Raw genomic sequence first — 26,135 nt, forward strand, 5'->3', positions numbered from 1 at the left:
CTCACTGGGCAGTACTGCTGCCTAGTGAGGGAGGGTACAGGTTCTAGTGGGTAAGTACGATTAAATCCTAAGTGATACACAGGAGGTAACCTCTATTGTCATTGCCATCAACACCTCCTCTCTGCAAGAAAAAAACAACACCACAGTTTAGTCAGCATTCTGTGGTCCATAAGGTGGCACTAAAAGTTCATAGGAAATGGTTAGCCATAGAAAACTTTTTGTCAATGGATAAAACGATCAATGTGCTCTTGGTTTAAGAAGTTGGTGCAATTAGAAAGCCAAGAATCTTAGCTCTTAGCAACAATACCGACCATTCAGCCAGGCTGTTCGTGCCCTGGGTGCTTCTTGTTTGTCATGAACATTCGCTGAATCGCTCCATCCCCAACTGTTCAGCAACAGCAGGGGAAACAGCTACGCTGATTGGCCCCCATAGAGATGGCTTTGGCTCACAGAGCTCAGCGTTGACACTTGTGCTGCAGAGGTTTAAATCCCTTGGGAACGGTTAGAAAAGCTGACTTGTGAGTGGAAAAGCAGGAGCCTCTCAACAACAGCTGCTTTGCAGCTGGGACACAAAGGAGAGCAAGAAATCCCTAGACACCATAAAAGGTAGCGAATGATGGGAAGGCAATCCTAGTGCCTCCATTTGTCACTGGCAGGGTGCCACTTGTTCTCAAATCCAAATGCTCTAGCAAGAGGATAAAGCCAGATGTAAATAATTCCCTAATTTTATACTTTTTTTTTTTTTTTGTAGACAGTAAAGAATATAGAGGGTTATTGAATTTATTTAGACATGAATCTTTTTGATGATTTAATCATGGTACTGAAGAGAACACTGGATTCAATAAGAGAACCCTGAGTTCTACTCTGGTTTTGACACCAAGGTGTACAACCAAGGAAAGCCATTAATTTGAATAGATGTTATTTTCCTCAGTTGTCAATCAAGGCACCTAGGTTCACTGAACACTACTGGTTACGATCCTCTGTTAAAGAAACAATTAATTCGGAAGTAATCATTGTTTCAAAATTCAGATGAAAGAAAAGTTACATTCTTATTCTCAATCTATGTCATCTTCTTTTTTCTCCACTGCTTTCCAATCCACAACAGGGAAGAGAAATCGGCCCCTTCTTCTGATTTAGTGAGCTGACACTGAGATTGGGCATAGCAGCTGAGACCTAAAATCAACTATAGTTTATTTTATGTACTACAAATGAAAGTAAATGAAGTTGCATAAATATTCCACGTATCTTCTTCGGAAAGTACTTGAAAGGTAATGGTGCCTATCAAAGACGGAATTACCTAGAAAGGTTCTTAAACCAAAAAGCCACGTATCTATTGAAAGTGTACACTGTGCTTCAAAGTTATTCTGGTTTTAAACTGCTCTGTCTATGCCAGCTGGTCCAGCGTAAACATAACAACCTCTTCCTGGTATTGACACATACTCTGTAGTTGCCCTAATTCTTGTTTACCTCTCACAGGTATTCACCTAAATTAGATGAGTGAAACAATGGCTTTTCCGACACTGAAACATCCCACGAGAGGAAATAACTAGGCTCCATTAGCAGTATCTGTGAGATCTCGCCATGACTCAGCTTTCCACTCCCCAACACAGCCCTAACAGAAAGAGTGCTTACAAAGGCACCCATTCACAGCGCAAGACCACGCAATCTCTGTCAAGCATTTTTCTGTGTGTGTGACAGAGACAGAGAGAAACAGAGAAAGGGACAGATAGGGACAGACAGACAGGAAGGGAGAGAAATGAGAAGCATCAATTCTTTGTTGTGGCTCCTTAGTCATTCATTGATTGCTTTCTCATATGTGCCTTGACCGGGGGGGTGGGGGGAGCTACAGCAGACTGAGTGACCGTTTGCTCAAGCCAGCGACCTTGGGCCCAAGCTGGTGAGCCTTGCCCAAACCAGATGAGCCTGCGCTCAAGCCGGTTACCTTGGGAACTCTAACCTAGGTCCTCTGCATCCCAGTCTGACACTCGATCCACTGCGCCACAGCCTGGTCAGGCTGTCAAGCATAATTAAGTTTTCATGCATCTTCTCTGTTTCCCCAAAACACATTTTTAAAGTAGTCTGTGGTCCTAGCACACTGCAATTCCACTTTCTCTTGATAGGTTATATAATAAGAACAGAAACAGTGCAGAGCAGATGACTATGTGCTAGGCATCATTCAAGCACTTTAAGTACCTTGTCAAATTAAATTCTCATACCACACCTGAGATAATATTATTATCCATTTTACAAAATTAAAAAAAACAAATTGGCTTCACAGTTTATGCTATGCACAGTATAGTGTTGGTGCAAAAATTTACTACAGGAATCATTATGCTACTTAAAGCTAAACTTTGTAGAGTAGAGGTCCACCCATACGTTCACGCATCCACCCCTCCACCCACTCCTCATCACATATTTAGAGAGTATCTACCATATGCCTTGTGCCAGACTGGAGATAAAATGACTCCTTCTCTTAGAGACTGAGTAATATTGTGGTGACTCTGTAGGTACACCCTTTTCAACTGCAAGATGATACTTAAGAGGGCTCTCTTTAAACATATGTATAACACATAAGGAGAAAGGAGAGACCAAGGCATCAATTCAGCCTGAATGAGTCAGAGGAGGTCTCAAAAGGAGGTGGCTGGCATGCTTGAGCCGGCTCACAGATGGAGGACAAGTCGACCAGGCATCAAGACAACTGACTGTGTAGTTAGTCCAAGTGCTGATGGCTTCAAAGTTCTCTTTAAAAGATCCTTATGAAATCAGAACATTAAGAACCTTCCTCAGCCTGACCAGGCGGTGGCGCAGTGGATACAGCGTCAGACTGGGATGCAGAGGACCCAGGTTCGAGACCCTGAGGTAGCCAGCTTAGCACAGGCTCATTGGTTTGAACAAAGCTCACCAGCTTGGACCCAAGGTCGCTGGCTTGAGCAAGGGGTTACTCGGTCTGCTGAAGGCCCATGGTCAAGGCACATGTGAGAAAGCAATCAATGAACAACTAAGGTGTCGCAATGAAAAACTAATGATTGATGCTTCTCATCTCTCTCCATTCATGTCTGTCTGTCCCTATCTATCCCTCTGACTCTCTCTCTGTCTCTGTTAAAAAAAAAAAAAAAAAAAAAAGAACCTTCTTTAGTACATCAGTCTAATGAAGAAGAAATTTATTTCTTGTTTTAACACCATGAAAAGGAGCTGTAGCTGATAACAGTTAATTTGCTACCAACCAACTCAAAATACATCTATTTGACAAAATATTTGGGTTAATTAACAACGAAAGCTGCCAAATTACTACTTCATGCCAGGCCATGATTCTTGAGCCACCTTCTGTGAAGAATAATTGTATGTGGCCTACAAAGAAAGAAAAATCTACTAAAAACAGCATGTTTAGTAAGCAACACTCATTCAGTTTCACTTCTAGAGTGTGAAGTGACCAGAGGCAGTGCATATAAGATTACAGGAACCTTTAAAGTAGCTAGGAAAAGGAAAAGACACACACACATACAGACACACATGTGCACGTGTGCGCATGCACACACACACACACACACACACACACGCACGCACAGCAGAAGGTCAAAGGCTGGCATGTTACCAGCAGACTGAGATTGTATGTATAAATGCATACGACGAGCATATCGCCACACTGGCTCACTCCCAAGTCCTAGCAGTAAAGTGTGCTAGTTGAAGCACACACGCATGAGTTCTGGCATTATTACAAAATAAAATTTTCTCTCTTTCTTTCAGTGAGAGAAAATGTGTAATATCACAGGAAATTGTGGGCCACTAATAGGAAAAATATGAGTAGAGAGGTGACATGAAGACAGAGAATAGAAAGTTTGAGCTCGTTTGCCTCTAGGATAGACAATTTAATAGTAGCTCGACTCAGGGCTAAATTACCACTGTCAACATCTCATACTCTGTTGACCTTGGTAGAAAATATGTGCTATAAAGGCTGCACAAAACTCACTATACATCAACCTTCCGAATTGTCTTCATTACAGCCTGCAGTTTAATTGTCACCTGAGTTGGCAGATTTATCTGTGAAATCCAAGAGGGACTGAACTGACACTCCCAATCATAAAGCCATTTTTAACAAAGTTATATATGGAGGTATATAAGAGGGCAGTGTTGTCACTGTGACACCATTCCTTGCACCACCACTATAAATACAGAGCACTTTTTGGAAGAAACATAGTGAATTGTTCAACTTCTCAAAAAGAAGTGCATGTGCACCTTGGGACACATGGTGTCATGCCATGAGAAAACAGAAACATGGCACTTTTAAGACTTGGGGAAAAAATATAAACTATTAAATTACTAAATCATTTAAAGCATTTTTTACTTTAAAATAAGCACAGACATGTTACAAAGAGAGGCACTGCCATAGAGGAGAGAAGACAGGCTTGGGGATCAGACAGATGTAAGTTTGACCATCTCCTAAGGAACAATCCCTACGCCAGTCGGATTACCTGGGCAAGTTGCTGAATGTGTCTCATACACATCATAAGGACAAGAACGACACCTCCCGATGAGGTTTATAACTAAACAGTACATGTAAAACTCTTATAACAGGGAATAGTACACAGTAAACGCTCAAAAAATGTTGGCTATTATGATGTTTGTGTAATAAGAACAGCACTAACTACTATGCAATATCTTAAAATAATTAGATGATATAAAATATATGTAAAAAGTATGGCACAGCAACGTGGGAGCATGCGCATACACACACACACACACACACACACACACACACACACACGCACGCACACACACGCACGCGCGCGCGCGCGCGCAGAGTCAGTTCTCTTTTCAATTAGATCTCTTATACCTAAACCCATTTACCCAAAGGTAAGTCATGGTTGTAGATGATTCTTTTTCATTTATTTAAAATAGCATTCTTGTAACACAGTCACATGAAAAACTTTGTGATCCAAAATACTTGGTTATCCACCACGCTGTCTCTTGTTCTGGAATGTCTTAGATTACGGTGGGCAAAGATTTTCCTTTGGGATCAGAGAATTTGAAGAAAAGAGAAATCGGGGAGATCACCAAAGCTTGAAACTGAAGAGTTGGTATAAAAAAACTTGGGACCACTTTTGATCAAAGTGGAAAACCCACATAAACTCTAGTGACAGTTTAAGAATGTATTTTCCCCATCCAGAACTACGTATTTTCCAAAAGGTCCGTTTTCTCTTTGAAACGTTGACATAACTTGGCAACTTCAGGTTCAAGTAGTTAGCATGGATCAAGCTGCTACCAATCTTAGAATAACAAGAAAGGAGAAAATGACAGCTGAATTTCAGTGTTATAATATTCAGATGCTTGGTATTTCACAGAAGCAAAACCTTTAGTTAATCAAAACATATTTTATTCAAATCTGTCATATTTCACACTTCTTTTTAAAAGTAAATGGCTATGTAAATTTTACTTTGCTTTTAAAAGCTATAACAATGAAATAAGAAATATTGACTAGGCAATGGAGGAAAAAAACAAAAGGAAGTACAGAAAACACCCAGAGAAGACATTATTTCCAGCAGATAGTTTCTGTACTAAGGATTAAACAAACAATAGTAGAAAAGGCAGTTTCTGGTGTTGCCAGACTAACTAGATTAATAAATAAAGTTAGAAAAGTATGAGTCTAAGCTATGTGCCTAAACAACAGCCACTTAAATCAGATTATCTTTAAGAAAGATTTTATACAACAGAACACATTCTTTCAGGGATTGTGACTGTTTTAGATTTGCCTACACTAATAAGACAATCCATTTATTTCATAAATATTTCAATCTCTACAATGGTATTCAGAAAAAAAATTTAATACTCAGAATTCCAAATAAGGTTTGTTAAATATCTTTTAGTACCAGTTATTCTAATATTTGTTTCAAATCGAGTAAGTGATATTGTGTTAATGCTTTCTAAGATCACAAAGGAACTTGAGCAAAACTATAGCAAAACCATAAAAAGAAAAGCTTGTTTCTTTTATAATTATGTGTATAAATTCAACCTAATCACTATTGTAGAAAATATTTCACATTGCTCTACATCCCATTAACTTTATATAGCAAGCTGAACCCTTCAAGCAAATTATGTAAATATTATAAAAATTTATATAAAAGACAGTATTATTCCTGCCCGCCATACATAATACTTAATAAAAGAACAGTGGATTATCTGTATTCCGTTATACCTGTTAGAAGAACACATATTCATTATTATCACTACCACTGTTGATGATATTCTATAGATTCCCTCTAAAATGAATGATTTATATTATATAGTCTTCTGAGTTTACCTTCCAAGGCTACCAGAACAAAACAGATAGCCAGAGATGATACTCTACTATATTATCAAATGAAAAAACAATAAAGGAATATATTCAATTTTATGTTCCTTTTTTATTCCTATCTTTCAATATGGTCAGTTCTATAATTATAAGATTAACATATAATTTTTATTGAGGCAAAAAGAAATAAATCCTTTTACTGCCAACATGTTGTTATCAAGCTGTTATCCAACCCTTGAGCCCTTAAACCTTTCTTAATGCTGAGAAACTGACATTTTTAACAGAGTGAAACAAAAAATGTTAAGTTCTCTGATTTCTCACTTAACTTTAACCTACATAAAACATCATTTTTCCCTTTCTGTCTAATTACTTGTATAAGCATTCATGTTTGCCATTTATCATTTCAAACTTTTATTTTTCCTCTTTTACTCTTCCCGTCCACCACAGAGCATTAAAATAATGTATTTGTTCAACAAGTAGGTATTGTTTTACAAGCTTCTCCCTAGGTATCTAAATGAATGAGATGGAACTGGTAGCCTAGACTAGCTCTCAGTTTGTGGGGGAATACAGCCATGAAAACAGCTAACAATAATGGAAGGTGATGGACCCAGTTTCATAGGAGCACAGAGAACAGAAACATTAAGTCAGTGGGAAGGAAAGCGATGTCTCAGTGCTCTAACCTGACAGAAAACATGATATGAAATGAGCCAATCTCTACCTCAGACTCATTTCACTTACATTCAGTCAACAGATACTTATGATGAGACAGGGTCCCTCCTCTCACTCTCTAAAAATATAAATAATAAATAGTAGTGATATACAAGTGTTCGGCTATCATGTAGCTATTCATATGCAATAAGAACCCTGGACAAGAAGCAATAAGGCTGCCTGGAAGAATCAGTAACTATTTTATGAAAAGGAGTGTTAAAGATGACATTAAATGGATGCGTCAGATGTTGCCAAGTGGAGACACAGGGAGAAGACATTTCAGGCCAAGGCAGCAGTCTGTTTGGATATATGGGGGAACAAGGTGCTAGTCTATCTAAGTTTGGAAATGAGGCAGTCTATCAAACAGAAGGCAAAAGACACTGAATGTAAACACACCTCTAGTTGACAAAGATTTTTTTCCCTCGGGGGGTACAAATTATCAATTCTAAAACAACTATATGCAATAGTGGAGCATGAACTACTAAGAAAATGTATGGTGGATGGTGAAAGCCAAGTTTCTCACTGTTGCAATGGGAAGTACAGATGAACAAGGGGAGGAGGCTAGTAAGGTCCATATGACAATGCACGAGAGTTGAAGATATCAGTATGAACTTACATTTAACATAAAACACAGAGTTACACACAGAATATTTAAATTTGATAGAGATGGGCATCTACACCGGCTAATGCACAGACATGTATCTCCTTGCTCTGTCATCTGAGTGAGCCTAGAAACAATGACCCCCCCTCCCCCCAGTAGCACTCAGTATACCCAGATCTTGGTTTCTAAACAACTTCTAAACAAAAAGATCCAGGGTTCCTTGGGAAAAATGTCTGACTCTAGGACTTGGGCAGAAAAAATATATGTAAGATCAGCCTAGAGCATGTTACAATGTCAGAAAGTAAGAAGGCACCCAAAGGGAAAAGCATACACACGCACAAAAGACAGAGGTAAGTCAAAGGACATAGAAACCTATGAAATAACTCCCTCTGATCCAAACTGGGCAACAAACTCAACTTAAGCAACAAGATAAATAGTAGAAACATATTATAATCCAATGAATAAAATATCACTGAATCTATGCTAATATACAGACAATTTTCAATAAATAATTAAGGAGAACAGACAAAACTCCATGGAGAAGAATACCAAATAATTATAAAGATACTATGTCCTTGAAGAGAGAGAGCATAACTCCCTCTGCTGAAGTGTGGACACCTTTCCAAACAGTACACTATGGAAAGGGAGGGAAAAAAGAATGTCTTTGCACTAGAGAAATGCAACAAAAATCCACCTTAAGCCAGGTCATCTAAGTTAGCAAAAGCAGCCCTGGCCAGTTGGCTCAGTGGTAGAGTGTCGGCCTGGCATGCAGAAGTCCCGGGTTCGATTCCCGGCCAGGGCACACAGGAGAAGCGCCCATCTGCTTCTCCACCCCTCCCCCTCTCCTTCCTCTCTGTCTCTCTCTTCCCCTCCCGCAGCCGAGGCTCCATTGGAGCAAAGATGGCCCGGGCGCTGGAGATGGCTCCTTGGCCTCTGCCCCAGGCGCTAGAGTGGCTCTGGTCGCGGCAGAGCTACGCCCCTGGTGGGCAGAGCGTCGCCCCCTGGTGGGCGTGCCGGGTGGATCCCGGTCAGGCGCATGCGGGAGTCTGTTTGACTGTCTCTCCCCGTTTCTAGCTTCGGAAAAATACAAAAAAAAAAAAAAAAAAAAGCAATGATGTCATACTGATAATAAATAACCTAGATGTGATGTGATGTGAGAAGAATGGCACTTTATCTCCGTGGTCTTGCTCCAAAACCTCAGGATGGTCTGACAAAATGCCAACCAAATTCCAGTTGAAGAACATTCTACAAAATACATGACCGGTACTCATCAAAACTGTTGTGATCATCAAAAACAAGTAAAACCTGAGACTGTCATAGTCGAGAGGAGCCCAAAGTGACAAGAAAACTAAATGAAATGTGATACCTAAATAGGACTCTGGAGCATAGAGGACAAACAGAGAAAGAACTAAAGATACCAGAGTAAAATGTGTACCTTCTTTAATAACAATATATCATGATTGAGTCACCAATCATGACAAATATACCTCACTGATATATGATGTTAATCATAGAGGAAACTGGGTGTAGGGCATACTGGAACCTTTGGTACTAATTTCACAAGTATTCTGTAATCTAAAACTGCTCTAGAAGACAAAGTTCATTAAAAAATTAATTTCTTAAAAATCTAATGTAATTGTTACAAAATTTTAGTCTTTGTTTTACTTGAATTAAAAATGCATGCCACCTGACCAGGCAGTGGCGCAGTGGATAGAGCGTCGAACTGGGATGCAGAAGACCCAGGTTCGAGACCCCGAGGTCGCCAGCTTGAGCACAGGCTCATCTGGTTTGAGCAAAGCTCAACAGCTTGGACACAAGGTCGCTGGCTCCAGCAAGGGGTTACTCCATCTGCTGAACGCCCATGGTCAAGGCACATATGAGAAAGCAATCAATGAACAATTAAGGTGTCGCAACGAAAAATTGATGATTGATGCTTCTCATCTCTCTCCATTCCTGTCTGTCTGTCCCTATCTATCCCTCTCTCTGACTCTGTAAAAAAAAAAAAAAAAAAATGCATGCCTATCTGTTGCAACATTCTCTCCTTTTCTAAGTGCTTGAAATAGTTTTTAACAGTGGCAAATTCCTTAGATAAAAGAATTTTGGCCCTGGCCAGTTGGCTCAATGGTAGAGCATCATCCCAGTGTGTGTGTGTGTGTATGTCCTGGGTTCAATTACCAGTCAGGGCACACAGGTGAAGTGCCCATCTGCCTTTCTACCCTTCCCTCTCTTGCCTCTCTCTCTCTCTCTCTCTCTCTCTCTCTTTCTTCCCCTCCTGCAGCCAGGGCTTGATTAGAGCAAGTTGGCCCCAGGCACTGAGGATGGCTCCATGGCCTCTGCTTCAGGCACTAAGAAGAGCTCAGTTGCTGAACAATGGAGCAACACTCAAGATGGGCAGTACATCACCCCCTTGTGGTCTTGCCAGGTGAATCTTGGTCAGGGCCCATGTGGGAGTCTTTCTTTGTCTCCCCTTTTCATAGTGAACAACAACAACAAAATTTTATTCAATGCCCAATGCCCATTAAAATCCCAATGTCATTTTTTAAAAGAAACAGAACAAAAAATCACCAGGTTTATATGGAACCACAAAAAACCTCGAATGGCCAAAACAATCCTGAGAAAAAAGAATGAAGCCAGAGGTTTCATACTCCCTGACTTCAAATTAGATTATAGAGCCATGATAATCAAAACAGCATGGTATTGGCAGAAAAACAGACATACAGACCAATGGAACAGAATCTAGAGCCCAGAAATAAAACCACATATATATGGACAAATCATCTTTGACAAAGGAGCCAAAAACACACAGTGGAGTAAAGAAAGCCTCTTTGATAAATGGTGCTGGGAAAATACGAAAACCACATACAAAAGAATAAAATTTGACTACAGTTTGTCCCCCTGCACAAAAACTAATTCAAAATGGATCAAAGACCTAAATATAAGATCTGAAACAATAAGTTACATCGATGAAAACAGGTACTAAACTTATAGACCTTGGCCATCAAGAACACTTTATTAATTTGACCCCAAAGGCAAGAAAAGTAAAGGCAAAAATAAATGAATGGGAGTATATCAAAATAAAAAGCTTCTTCACAGCAAAAGAAACTGACAATGAAACAAAACGGCAGCCAATCAAATGGTAGATGATAGTTGCAAGTAACAACTCCAAGAAGAGGTTAATATCAAAAATATATAAAGAACTCACAAAGCTCAGGAACAAACAAGCAAATAATCTAATTAAAAAATGGGAAGAGGACCTGAACAGACACTTCTTCCAAGAGGACACACAAATGTACAACTGACATGAAAAAATGATCATCTTTACTAGTTATTAGAGAAATGTAAATCAAAACTTACACTGAGATACCACCCCACATTTGTTAGACTGGCTATTATCAATAAGACAGTAATAAGTATTAGGGAGTTTGTGGAGAAAAAGAAACCCTTACTCCCTGCTGGTGGGAAATTAAACTAGTACAGCCATTAATGAAGAAAGCATGGTGGTTCCTCAGAAAAGTAAAAATAAAACCACCATATGACCCAGCAATCTCTCTACTGGATATCTACCCCAAAAGCTCAAAAACACTGGTACGTAAAGATACATGTACCGCATGTTCATCACAGCATTATTCACAGTAGCCAAGACATGGAAACAACCAAAGTGTCCCTCGGTAGAATATAGAAGATGTGGTACATATATATAATGGAATGCTACTCAGCCGTAAGAAATGATGACATAGTGCCATTTACAACATGGATGAACCCTGAGAACATTATACTGGCTGAAATAAGTAAAACAGAAAAAGCTAAGAACTGTATGACTTTACAGATTGGTGGGATACAAAACTGAGACTCATTGACATAGATAAAAGTGAAGAGGTTACCAGGGGAAGGGAGTAAAGACAGACAAGTATGTGGTGACAAAGAGTGATTTGACATTGGGTGATGGGTACACAACATAATCAACATTCAAATGTTATAGAGATGTTTACCTGAAACCATGTACTCTTATTGATCACCCCCATTAAATTTAATTTTCTAAAAAAAAAAAAAGACCTGTTCTGACTCATACTGTTCATTGGGAAGCTAAGAGTACACTGGCAAAGGAAAGAACTCACACAAATCCTAAGGACTTCCTCTGACATATACAGGGTGGGCAGAAGTAGGTTTACAGTTGTGAGTACACAACACATTTATTTTTATAGTATTTATTAATTTCCATAAAAAGAACTGTAAACTTACTTTTGCCCTACCCTGTATTCTTAGTTGGATATAAGTATTGAAATTTAGTACAGTTATACAGAAAAAGATTTAAAGTTCTATAATAATCAAATGCTATTTCTATATCAGGCAATAAATATAAAAGATAATTTTCATCTGTTTGCAGATTAATAACGTGAATTTCCTCCTTCAAAACAATGCTCAAATGTAACGTGCCTAAAAACAAAGTTGTTCTGTTCTACCTGCATTCTGGAGACTGCAAACATATCCTAAGCACATGATAACATTATCAACTGTAGAGTTCAACTCACTCTGGTTTTGGACAAATGTAAACAAATGGCTACTTTTAGGGTAGTTCTAGCCCTAATGTGAACACTTTTTTCTTGCAAAATCTTGACATTGGTGATACCAGCATCCTAACATCCTTAAATTTTCTTACTATCTCTGTCCATCCATCATGGAGGGAAGCAAAGAACTACACTCAATTTTACTAAACTCTTAGATGTTTCAAACTAAATGATGACTTAAAAAGGTACTAAATTACCAGGTTAACAACATTTCAGGTGTTCTTGCTCCAACCTGCTGGTCTACTGGGTAAAACTCAGTGTCCTTTTCGGTGATGTATGTTTCTGGAACTTCTGTACTCTATGGCCCAGCTCTTGATATTATACAGTTCCTCAAGGTTCATTCAGCAGTACATTCTTTTCTCAAGATGATAAGAAGTTCAACTTAAAAAATGGGTTTCATAATAAATATTCTAAGTAGGGCTTTAAATGCAAAAAAAGACTTTCAGGTCTGTTAATAAATAATATGTATATTAACCGACTTTTTTTTTTTTTTTTTTTGTATTTTTCTCAAGTGAGAAATGGGGAGGCAGACAGACTCCTGCATGTGCCCGATTGGGATCCACCCGGCATGCCCACCAGGAGGCGATGCTCCGCTGTGACCGGAGCCATCCTCAGTGCCTGAGGCAGAGGCAATGGAGCCATCCTCAGCACCTGGGCCAACTTTGCTCCAGTGGAGCCTTGGCTGTGGGAGGGAAAGAGAGAGACAGAGAGAAAGGAGGAGAGGGAAGGGTGAAGAAGCAGATGGGCGCTTCTACTATGTGCCTTGACCGGGAATCGAACCTGGGACTTCCACATGCCGGGCTAACGCTCAACCACTGAACCTACCAGCGAGGGCTATTAACAGATTTTTAAGAGTTCAACTCTTCCCACACTGATTTAACTTTTTTTTTTTATAGCGACAGGGACCTAGAGAGGGACAAATAGGGACAGACAGGCAGGCAGGGAGAGATGAGAAGCATAAATTCTTCATTGTGGCACTTTAGTTGTTCACTGATTTGTTTTTTCATATGTGCCTTGACCGGGGGTGGGGGTGGGGCTCCAGCAGAGTGAGTGACCCATTGCTCAAGCTAGCAACCTTTGGGCTCAAGCCAGTCACCATGGTGTCATGTCTATGATCCTGCACTCAAGACAGTGACCTTGGGGATTCAAACCTGGGTTCTCTGCATCCCAGTCCTATGTTCTATCAACTGCAACTGCATCACTGCCTGGCCAGGTGACTACTTTCTTTGGTTAATTCTGCCTTTTGTTATCAAGTAAAAGCAACTGTTATTGAGTCAGCTTTAACATTTATAGTCAAGGCAAAGGTTATCAAATTTAATAAGTGCCTAATATATTTTGGCAGTTATTTCTATCTATAGGTTGAGTACTGTTGAAGTGGGAGGGGAAGAGGAGTGAAGACAATTACCACTTGGGGAGAATGTGCACCCTGGGTAGAAAGATAAAAGCAGACAACCTCAGGAAATTATCTTAAGCCAAAGCAATAGATTTTAACTTAATCCTATACTGATGCTGAGGTAATAATCTTTTTTAAGTATGCAAAGACATCTTAAAACATAAAACCACAGGCTCCCGATCAGTACTTTCTGCTTAAAATAAGTAAATTTTTGATTCAAGCAGACAGATAATCTGTTCTTCTAGGCTACTGGTGACCCTGATACAGAATTATTGAGTATCTGAAAAATTTTGTATTTTGTTATAATGTAGGACCTAAATAAATGTGCCTTGCCAAAAATAGGAGTCCTAAGTTCATGACCTATGATGCTGAATAATACAATAAAAATAAAATAAAAATCTGTTTAACCACTCAAACCAAATTAGTATATGGAGCTAAAATCTAAAAATGAGTTATAAAAATAGGGGAGGGAAGAAGCACTGTATTATTTTTAGAATCTCCTACCAAAAGTAACAAGGAAAAAACCCTCCACATTTAAATTATGTAATATAGAGTGAAAATTAATGGCATTCAAACCAGAAAACCTTGAGATTGTATCCAATTCTACTATTTAGTAGATGTGACAAAATCTTTAAAGCTCAGTTTGCTTATATATAAAGAGAAGATAATATTCATTGCAAAGATTCATGAGATAACATATGTATCAAGCACAGGCACTCAAGAGATGTACACTCCTCTTGTACCCATATCTCCTTCCAGGGTCTTGGAAGATTACCCTGTGTCCAATCCCTAATCATGCCATTCTCATTCATGTATTCAGAGCACATCATTGGGAGTTAGAGTGATGCCTAGCATAGAGTAATAAGTCTCAATACATGTGCTGACCAAATGAAGGAAATAATGAGGAAATAAAAATCAAGCTAAGGCTGTCTCTTCCCCTCCCGCAGCCAAGGCTCCAATGGATCAAAAGATGGCCCGGGTGCTGGGGATGGCTCCTTGGCCTCTGCCCCAGGTGCTAGAGTGGCTCTGGTCGCGGCAGAGCGAGGCCCCGGAGGGGCAGAGCATCGCCCCCTGGTGGGTAGAGTGTCGCCCCTGGTGGGCATGCCGGGTGGATCCCGGTCGGGCGCATGTGGGAGTCTGTCTGACTGTCTCTCCCCGTTTCCAGCTTCAGAAAACTCCAAAAAAAAAAAAAAAATCAAGCTAAGGAAACAAAAATATTAAAAAGGTATGTACCTTTCAATAACTTAAAAAGAATGCACAAGGAGGTGATAGGAATAGTCACCATGACTGAAGAAATAAATAGAAAAAATGTAGATCCTGCCTCATTTCCAGGGTCAAAAGGCAGTCATACATTTATTTCTGCCAGTCAACCTGGGAAGCAGCATCAGAGGGACACTGAGGTCATGCCATGGAAGCACGGAGAAAGGAAAACCACTGCCTGGAAGAGTCAGGCAAGACTTCAAAGAGGAAATAAAATTTGAGCAGGCAGAGAGAGAAATGGGACATTTTTGATAGAGGACTATAAAAAGATTTGATCTATGAAATGTGTCAAAACATTCTGGGGAATGCTGAACATTTTGGACGTTTCTAAATACTGTAAATACTACACAAATTCTTTAAGAAAAATATGTACCAAAAAATGTACTAAGCGAATCAATCCACTGGCTGTAAAATAAAGGCACCGATAACCTGTTTTTTGTCTTATAAAATATAACATTTATATGAAATCTTACTCTATACTTTGTCTAATATAGTTATATATCATTTTTACATATTTTCTTTGGTCAGTTTTGACAAAAAAAATAAAAATATCATTCCATCTTTATTTCTCTTCTCTTGAGACTAATAGACAACTCCATTTTACAATATCTAATATTTAAAGCATTCAGAAGTCAAAATGTGTGGCATTTTTCACCTTGCCAATTTCATGTTAAGTCAAGGGCCTATTACCAGGCCTAGAAACCCAAAGTTAGATAAAAACAATCCATTGGGATAAAAAAATCTGCCAAATCTCATAATTCAAAAAAAGAAACTGTTAAAGATGGTTGTGAGGTTTTGGCACTGCAAGTTCATGTCGTTCCATAATAGGGTTTGTATTTCATCTAATCAGCAAATCGGAAACCATAAAAGTTTTGGTGGTGTGAGGGGATTAAAATGTGGATTGTAATACACGAGTCTTTCCTTCCCTGCCATATGCTTCAGTGAGTTAAAACTTCTAAATCTTGTTTTTAAAAAATGCCTTATAAAAATAAAGTAGCCTGTAAAATCATATTTTTAGTAAGAGAAACATAATATTAGGCTTGAAAAGAAGAAGAGGAGAAAAAAGGACATAACGTTTCTATAATCAAAGTAGTATCAGGCTCTAAATATGCTCAGAACTGGGTACATTTAAGCCTTCATTTTTTTTTTCCTATTCTAAGTGACCTTTCCTTAGTTTTTGAAAATAAGGCTTGTATTTTTGAAACTTGTATAGGTATTTTTTGAAGGTGGTCCATTTATCAATCTAACTAAAAATGATTCCATTTGAAATCCTGAAGATCATCTCAAAGACAGTAGTGAGGGCAAGAGGTACATAAATTCTATTCTCATGTGGAGCTATGTAAATTATACTATCAGAATAAGAAACTGAAAGTTTTCATAAGCTAAAACAATTTTTTTCTAACTGATTAAACTTGACATTTTATCATCTCATAAGTAGCAGAAATAGCCACTTGTCCCCATCAACGTTTATGTAATATTCTCCATTCCCTTTCTCTATTCTTTTTCTGTTGGGCTTTATTATTGATTCCTTTCAAAATTTCTTCTTCTTTTTTATTTCCTTATCTTTTTGTTTTTATATGGAAAGTTTTCTTCACCTTTATTCTCCTATCCTTAAAATGAAAATGATTTTGACATTGTAATTTTTATTCTTATTTATTTTCAATTACAGTGTACATTCAGCATTATTTTACATTAGTTTTGGGTTTACAACATAGTGGTTAGACAATTAGATCATTTACAAAGGGATTCCCCTGCCCCGATAGTTCTACTACCCACCTAGTACTATACATAGTACTGACCATATTCCCTATGCTGTACTTGACATCCTCATAACTATTTTGTAACTACCAATTTGTACTTTTTAATCCCTTTACCTTTTTCACCCACCCTCCCAAGTCTCCTCCCCTCTGTCAACCATTAGTCTGTTCTTTCTATCTATGGGTCTGTTTCTGTTTTGTTTGTTCATTTATTTTCTTCTTTAGATTCCACATCTAAGTGAAATCATAAGATATATGTCTTTGACTTATTTCACTAAGCATAATATTATCCATCTAGGTCCATTTATGTGGTTACAAGTAGTACAATTTCATTGTTCTTTTATAGCCAAGTAATATTCAATTGTATAAATATGTATGTACCACATCTCCTTTCTCCAGTGGTCTATTGATGGGCACTAGAGTTGTCTTCATATCTTGGCTATTGTAAATAATGCTGCAATAAGCATAGGAGTGAATATATCTTTTTGAATTAGTGTTTCTAAAAGCTCTTTCTCCTTTTTCATTATTTATGTTTTAATGACATCCTGCTTCATGAAATACTACTTTACCATTTCTAAGAATTATAAAAACTTTCTTCTCTTTTCTCCAGTATCCATGCTAATAATTTGCTTCAGTTTCAATCTTTCACATTTTAGACTTTCATATGATTGATGATCCTTGCTTGCCCATTGATATTTAACAGAAAATTAATAAAAGCTGAATGATGCTCCTTAGACACAAGTGTTCTTTTTAGACAGAACAGATTCACTTTTGTGTTATCTGCTTTGAGAACTAGCCATTTATAAGGCTTCTGCTAATGTAGTATGTAAGTGGAAATCTTTCCCTTACAATTATCAGTTTCACTTGAAAAAAATTCAACAATTTCTTGGGAGGTAGGGTGTGTGGGGTGGAGATAGGGTTGCTGAGGGCGTATGAAATCTGTGTTGCTGGTGTTCTCATGTGGTAGGTAAGGGTACTGAGAATCTGGGTATTCCACTGGAAAGCATTCAGTCAACCCTCTTTTCAGTCCCTTTGCATTCCACTTTCCATTGTGCAAGCTGCTCATGAGCCCTGGATCTCTGTCATTCAACAGCTCTACCACTGTGAGCTTCCTTTCTCATGACAGCTGTGAGTGCCTGGTTGGGGCATTCACTGTGTACATGGGGGAGAGACCTGACTCTTCCACACATATGTTGTAACCAATTACCCCACTTTATGCTCCTAAAATCACTCTCTTCTATGCCAGTTGCCCCCAGGCTTGAGTTGTCTCTCCAGGTTTCTTCTTGAATAGGTAAGATTTCTTTTCGCTGCCATCCCATAGCAAAGCCAGCCCTGAGAGTCCAGTGTAATACCTCCTTCCACATTCTGACTTCCATAAAACAGTTTAAGTATCATCTCTTCTCACATTCTGATTGTTCCTATGAGGTTATTCTTTCTTAATATTTTATTCAGTAAAAGTTATCCTTATTAAATGAGAGGTGGGGAGGCAGGGAGGCAGAGACAGACTCCTGCCTGTTCCCTGAGTAGGATTCACCCAGCAAGCCCTCTCTAGGGCCGATGCTCTGCCTATCTGGGCCCACTGCTCTGCAGCTCAGCAACTGAGCTGTATCAGTGCCTGAAGCAAGGCCATGGAACTAATGCTTCGTGCCCAGGGCCAACTTCCTCGAACCATTCAAGCCATGGCTTCAAGAGGAGAAGAAAGAGAGAGAGAGAGAGTGAGAGAGAGAGAGAGAGAGAGAGAGAGAGAGAGAAAAGCAAGAGAGGGAGAAGCAGATGGTCGCTTCTCCTGTGTGCCCTGACTGGGAACTGAATGCAGGACTTCCACGTGACGGGCTGACACTCTACCACTGTGCTAACCAGCCAGGGCCTATTCAGTAAAAGTTTGTTCTAATTTACCCATGTAGTCACCATTTCTCTGTGAACTAATCATTCCATACATCACTCAGTAACTCCTAGACTTAATTGTTTTTATGAAGGACATCTACTATAATTTCTTCAACAAAAGCTTTGAGTAGACTGATTTGCATTCAATTTCTTGGCCTAGAAATCCCCTAATCATGCAAATAAATTCAAAATCAAAAGCCTGGTAGAAGAAGGACTTAGTGACAAACTCCCAGCAGAGACTTTTCATTCTCCATTCAGAGCCCAGACTGAGAGGCAATCCTTCATGCTGCCTTCTTGTGTCAGTATGCAAACTTAGTCTATATCATCCTTTCACTAAGGATATGAATTTCCCTGCTTTGTTTGGCAGCTAATTCCTAGCCTCCCACTGGTCCAAAGCTTTGTCTCTTATTCCAGCAAGAACAAAAACAAACAAAAAGCGTATTCCTTTCCCACTGGTTGTCACAACTGGTAAACTATTCCAGATCAGCTATAGGATAGGCCAACTGTTCACTGTTCTGGTGTTTAGTTTTCATTTCATTTCTGGCTCCTGGGAAATTTTCTTATACTTTTTTGAGTTCAGCTATGAACTTAGAACATATGTGTTATATTTTATTAAGCCTATCTAAATTTTTTATTTTAGTGAGATATTTTCTAGGTACCTAGTCTGCTTATACAATTTCTTTAATAGCATTTTAGTGATACCTTAGAACAGGGGTCGGGAACCTTTTTGGCTGAGAGAGCCATGAACTCCACATATTTTAAAATGTAATTCCGTGAGAGCCATACAACGACCCATGTACATTTCGCATTATCCAATAAAAATTTGATGTTGTCCCAGAGGACAGTTGTGATTGGCTCCAGCCACCCGCAACCATGAACATGAGCGGTAGGAAATGAATGGACTGTAATACATGAGAATGTTTTACATTTTTAACGTTATTATTTTTTTATTAAAGATTTGTCTGCGAGCTAGATGCAACCATCAAAAGAGCCGCATCTGGCTCGCGAGCCATAGGTTCCCGACCCTTGATCTAAAGCCAACCCCACAGTCAAAGCAATACATTTTTTCCACATTTTCTACACAGGTTCTAACTTAGCATCGCCATCATTATGACCTAACAAACCTGAGTTAACTGGCTAAGAACCAGTATCTCCAACCACATCTACCTCAGTCTGCATGGAGAAAAGCAACTTGTCAAAGGTGTGGACTGCAGGTACTCACAGTTAGAGCTAGTAGCTTCCCGTAGGTGAGATGAGCAGGAATGTGGTCCGTCTTGGACCTCAGTGATTCCACATACCAATGCTCTGCTTCAGGGAGTTTGCTCAACCGCATGTAAGCTTCACCTGGAAAGTGAATTGTGAACATCAGTCCGAGGTCACAGCTTTCCAACAGCCTCTGCGATGGTATCGCATCACCATGCTTACAGTCTATGAAATTTCAGACACTTTGGTGGGTCTTTTAATCCATTAGTTTATCTGATTCCCCAAAAGACATCAAAATTCCATTTTACAGATGAGAAAATGTGATTGGAGAAATTAAGTAAAATGGTTGAAATATAAAGTGTAGTAAGAGGTAAACCTTTCATTTTTCAACGAGAAACTCTGACTCCCAAGCATATGTCCCTTGTCACTTTTTTTTTAAAGTTAGTTCTTTCTTATGTACAATTTTTTTTGTTGTAATTCACATTCATTAATTCCTTTAGAGATTCAAGCATTTAGAATAACTATTAAGTGAAGAGCATTTTATGCGATGCAGAAGAGAAAACTTGAAGGTAATACACCCTCCCAAGTTTAAAACCTTATTGAAAAGGTAAGATTAGATGAAGGATTTGAAAATTAATAGATTAAATATTAGTGATTTTTTTCAGAATTATTTGCATTTTATATTTTAATAAGTAAACAAAACTTACCCGTTTCATTTTTAAAATCTAACAAATCTAAGACAATTATTTATCATGGCCAGCATCATGTTCAAAGCTAGTCTGAGGTCCAGTCATCTGTTATTACCTTCAGGTTATGCAAATTTTACCTACCAAATAGCATTTCACTAAATGAAGCTGAAAGTATATTGGTTGCCCTTTTGTTATAATCTCTCTCTCCATTATATGATTAGACCATGAAAGAACATTCACTCATGGGGAAATTATATTTCAAGATAATTTGTATATTTAAGTTAAGTATTGTAGCTTTAACAATCACTGCAAATGTATGAACTACTATTCAGTTTCTGGGAACAAGCAGTAGACTGGTAACCTGCACTTTTTTTCACGCAGACTTTAATAGCTTCACTCATCATAATCATGATAGCCTGTCTGTTCCACTGAGAGGTGCTCTCAGAGGCTTTTTCTAAATGTGCTGCCCACATTTCTTGTACATCCTTGTTTCAAAAGAAGAGCTAGCTAGCTACCTTTTATTTTAATCATCTTCTCCTCCTTTTAGCACAGCACTGCCAATACTAATATGTGTGATGGAGTGAATTAATTTGAGTCTCCTGACCTTCTGAGTGCCCTTTGCTCAGCTGGTCAATAAAAAAATGTTGGTGACAGACAATATGCGGTATGTACATGTCTGCATCTACTCACACACATCGATATGTTTAAGGACTGCTTGAGAACAGTCCTTAAACTATATTATCATAAAAATGATAGCTAGAAATTTTTTTGTTTTACTAAAACTTAAAATGTGTTTGCATTTACAAAGAATTTGGTTAGATTAAATCTCACGCTCAGGGTGAGATGAAGGAAATACTGAAGTGAAGGCCCATGGCTTACATAAAATACACACAATGTCCATATAAAAATGGTGGCAATAAAAATGAATTTAACTTTCTCTAATAACTATATTTTATTTATAATAAATAGCTCTATAAAAACTGAAACACTGGCCAGGCGGTGGCGCAGTGGATACAGCATCAGACTGGGATGCAGAGGATCCAGGTTTGAGACCCCGAGGTTGCCAGCTTGAGTGCGAGCTCATCTGGTTTGAGCAATGCTCACCAGCTTGGACACAAGGTCGCTGGCTCAAATAAGGGGTCACTCGGTCTGCTGAAAGCCCGCAGTCAAGGCACATATGAGAAAGCAATCAGGGGTCTTCAAACTTTTTCTAAAAACCACCCACTTTTGCAGTGCTGGTCAACCTGGTCCCTACCACGCAACCAAACAGCGCTGCGATTGGCCCACCATGAAAGCTGGACCGCCCACTAGTGGGCGGTAGGGACCAGGTTGACCAGCACTGCAAAAGTGGGCGGTTTTTATAAAAAGTTTGACGACCCCTGAAAGATGTTGCAACACGCAACGAAAAACTATGATTGATGCTTCTCATATCTCCGTTCCTGTCTGTTTGTCGCTATCTATCCCTCTCTCTGACTCTCTCTCTGTCTCTAGAAAAAAAAAAAAAAAATTGAAACAGTGTCAAACAGATTTTTGGGAGGGGCCTTGTCAAACTAATATTTCCAAATAAAGAAAAAAGTAACTTTTTCTTAGGGAAAGTGAGCCACTCTTCACACTAAAATAATACTATATATATTTTACATAACAGAAAGTATGCACAATCTCTAAAGGGCTGAAAATTGTAAAGCAATTAATAAATATTTATCTCTAAAATGGAACCTCATACTAAACTCAGAGTTACAGTTGAAGATGGGCCTGCATTGCAGGTTGTTTGGAATCAACCTGAAATTCTACTTTAGGTCTTCAAATGTTCATAAAGCACTTTTTAGAAGTTGTATGATCATTGTATTTAATACAGCTTCCAATTTTTATTTACAAGAAATCCAATTAGCCTGCCCAGTGGTGGTACAGTGTATAGAGCATTGACCTGGGACACCGAGGTCCTAGGTTTGAAACCCCAAGGTTGCCGGCTTGAGCACAGACTCACTTGATTGAGTGCGGGGTCAGTGGCTTGAGTGTGGTATCATATATAGGATACTACAGTCACTGGCTTGAACAAAGGGTCAGTGACTCAGCCAGAATCCCATGGTCAAGGCACACATAAAAAACAATCAATGAACTAAAGTAACGCACCTAACTATGAGTTGATGTTTCTCATCTCTCTCCTATCCTGTCTCTCTCTCTCTCTCAAAAAAAAATACAATTAATTTGTATAATAATAACAGTAGGTTGTCTGTCCAGAAAAAGAATGCATGAGAACCCCAATTCCAGAGTGTTTGAGATACCAATCTTTAAGTTGTTGTCTGATAATTACCTCAGTAAGTATTCTCTTTTTCCTAAGTCAGAAATCTATTATTATTAAAATCTACTTTGAAATAAAATATTATTCATTTACTATTTATTTGTGGCTGGCCCAATAAGAATTTATAAGAAATTTATTAATTTTTAAAGTTTGGATGATGGAGAAATATAATTTAATAATGCCTCTTGTCAAATATATGAAAACCATGAATAATCAGCCTACTCGGATGCTATTTATTACAACGTAAAACAAAACAAAAACACCTCAACAGGCCCTGGCCGGTGGCTCAGCGGTAGAGCGTTGGCCTGGCGTGCAGGGGACCAGGGTTCGATTCCCGGCCAGGGCACATAGGAGAAGCGCCCATTTGCTTCTCCACCCCCGCCTCCTTCCTCTCTGTCTCTCTCTTCCCCTCCTGCAGCCAAGGCTCCATTGGAGCAAGAATGGCCTGGGCGCTGGGGATGGCTCCTTGGCCTCTGCCCCAGGCACTAGAGTGGCTCTGGTCGCGGCAGAGCGACGCCCCGGAGGGGCAGAGCATCGCCCCTGGTGGGTGTGCCGGGTGGATCCCGGTCGGGCACATGCGGGAGTCTGTCTGACTGTCTCTCCCCATTTCCAGCTTCAGAAAAATACAAAAAAAAACAAAACAAAACACCTCTACATAACCATTCACTGTGTCTCGGGAATAACAATGACTACAATGCCAATAATTCACTAAATGTTTATTATGAATCAAGGTAGCAAGCTAGGTGGTGGGCAAATGTCTAACTTATGTGTACCCGCTTTTTACATGCTATATATCTGGGCATGTAACAAGCTTTCTCATTTCCCGTAAGAAGTCTTAACAAACTACTCCCATGCTAGTGGATTTGTACAATAAAACATATTTTCGATCTATCAGTTGCTTATTTCATTCTTCATGAAGAAAATGTCATTGCCTGGACTTTACAAATGAGGAAATTGAGAAGCACAATGGCTGAACAAAACAGAAAAAGCCACAAGTGTGAGAAGTGTGGAGCTGTAATTATCCCAGGACCACCAAACCTCAAAGCACAGTGCTTTAACCAGCTGGCACAGAGTGATCACAAACTTTCCAGCTTGGCTCTCCAGCTCAGGCGAAAATTATTCGCTCTTTCTTACTCCAAGAAAACTGCTTTCTAGTTTGTGACACATTGGCCATAGAGTTCATTTCACTCAGCCTTGGGCTTATCTGTTGAATGAAAGGGGTAAGAAAGAGCCATAATAATCCATGGATGACCTTTAAAAATACTGCTGCTGCATATGTTCCTGTTTTTAAGGGGGAAATATCTGCCATTATAAGATGCACTTTAGTCTAAGGTTAACTTCAACACACAAACAGTCTATAAAAGTGGTCATAAAATCAAGATGCAAAGGCTAAGATGCAAGGAAATGATCATGCGTGAATTTCACTATGTTTAAAAGTAACTCAATATAGATTTAAGTAATAAACAAGTAGTTGTTATAACCATGGCTCTGACAAGGCAGGGCTTCATATTTCTCATTTCTGATTCATTGCAGAGAATAGAACACTCAATTTACAGGTGAGGAGGAAGACTCAGGAAGGATAAGTGACTTGCACAAGGACAGTTAATGGTCCTCTCCGGAAAGGCTGGATTAGCTCTAAAGCCCACACTTTTTTCCATTGCATCAAGCTGCTTACCATATTATGAAGTGTGTTATTTCATGACTATCTACTAAAGTCTTTAATATAGTTTTGTCTACTGTTACACTATGCCTACACTAGAATTAATAACAGTTTCATTTTACAAAGAAAGTGGCTGTTGCTCACTGAGTGTCACCAACTTACTTAGTATTAAAAAACGAGCAAATGCTATATTCAAGATTGAGATTAGAGTGACTGATTTTATACCATTCTGTCTAAATACTATTACACAAATAATTAGAGAGGGATAAAACAACTGCAAAAAGTGCCATCTGTAGATTCAGCTTTAGGAGACTGACATGTATGTAATACTTTAAGCTTGATTAAAATAATAAAGTCAGGCCCTGGCCGGTTGGCTCAGCAGTAGAGCGTCGGCCTGGCGTGCGGGGGACCCGGGTTTGATTCCCGGCCAGGGCACATAGGAGAAGCGCCCATTTGCTTCTCCACCCCCCCCCCTTCCTCTCTGTCTCTCTCTTCCCCTCCCGCAGCCAAGGCTGCATTGGAGCAAAGATGGCCTGGGCGCTGGGGATGGCTCCTTGGCCTCTGCCCCAGGCACTAGAGTGGCTCTGGTCGCGGCAGAGCGACGCCCCGGAGGGGCAGAGCATCTCCCTCTAGTGGGCAGAGCGTCGCCCCTGGTGGACGTGCCGGGTGGATCCTGGTCGGGCGCATGTGGGAGTCTGTCTGACTGTCTCTCCCCGTTTCCAGCTTCAGAAAAATACAAAAAAAAAAATACAAAAAAAATAATAATAATAAAGTCATAAAAATTCCGGGAAGGAAATGGTCACAGAAAAAGAAAGTTCAGTAAATTCAATAAGTAAGGTAATGGTCCTTGGTTGGGAATGGGTGGAGGGAAGGGGTTAAGTCATCCTCTCTGGTACTGTAATTCTTAAGTTACAGTAACAGAAAAAAATGTTTCCCAGAGGAAAGAAGCAATGATGACTATTTTCTTTTCATCGTGGAGGGCGGGGGAAGCATAACAGAGGCACTTTCATAAGAATGAGACGATTGGCTGTGCGATGATGTAGTGATCAGGTTCATTTCTGATTCACTCACAGACAAAGGGATCCGGATGTCTCCAGGTAGACTTCAGGCAGACAGAAACCAGTTTCAGATGTACAACAAATAATGTCAGTCTTCCGCCCCCAAAACCCTGCGTCTAAATAACCCAGGCAAAGCTTGTTCCTTAAAGGAAAGAATGCTGCACTATTAATGATGTAATAACAGCTTTCACTGATTCTTATGTTTCCAGGGACTGGCCAGCTTCAGTGTGCAGATACAGAGTAGAGCAGGGCAGGGGACACAGCACCCATATTTGTCAGAGTTCCCACGTGTTTCTCCTGCTCTTGCTCAAGATAGTATGTTAAGATTCAGTTTAGATGCTCCCCTTTTTTAAATTTTATTGAGATATAATTAACATACAGCACTGTATAAGTTTAAGGCTTCCATATATTGACATATAAGATATTTTGTAAATGACTGCCACAATAAGTTTAGTTAACATTCATAATTTCATACAGATACAAAAAAGATAAAGAATAAAATGTGTTTCTTATTGTGATGAGAACTTTTAGGATCTACTCTCTCAGCAACTTTCAAACATACCGTACAGCAGTGTTAACTATAGTTATCATACTCATTATAACCCCAGTACTTTTTTTTTTTTTTTGTATTTTTCTGAAGTTGGAAACGAGGAGTCAGTCAGATAGACTCCCGCATGCGCCCGACCGGGATCCACCCGGCATGCCCACCAGGGGGCAATGCTCTGCCCATCTGGGGCGTTGCTCTGTTGCAAACAGAGCCATTCTAGCGCCT

The 26,135-nt window shown here is 39.3% G+C and overlaps 1 protein-coding gene across 2 annotated transcripts in view; it reads right to left on the reverse strand.

Annotated features, from left to right (window-relative positions):
* TMTC2 (transmembrane O-mannosyltransferase targeting cadherins 2) overlaps positions 1 to 26,135 on the reverse strand; it is a 423,501-nt gene that overhangs the window by 113,636 nt on the left and 283,730 nt on the right. For both annotated transcript variants that reach the window (XM_066368463.1, XM_066368464.1), the window contains exon 8: positions 19,677 to 19,798. In XM_066368463.1, coding sequence (XP_066224560.1) covers positions 19,677 to 19,798 — 122 coding nt within the window. The remainder of the gene's footprint in view (positions 1 to 19,676; positions 19,799 to 26,135) is intronic.

The sequence above is a fragment of the Saccopteryx leptura genome, chromosome 2 (assembly GCF_036850995.1).
Source record: "Saccopteryx leptura isolate mSacLep1 chromosome 2, mSacLep1_pri_phased_curated, whole genome shotgun sequence".
NCBI lineage: Eukaryota > Metazoa > Chordata > Mammalia > Chiroptera > Emballonuridae > Saccopteryx > Saccopteryx leptura.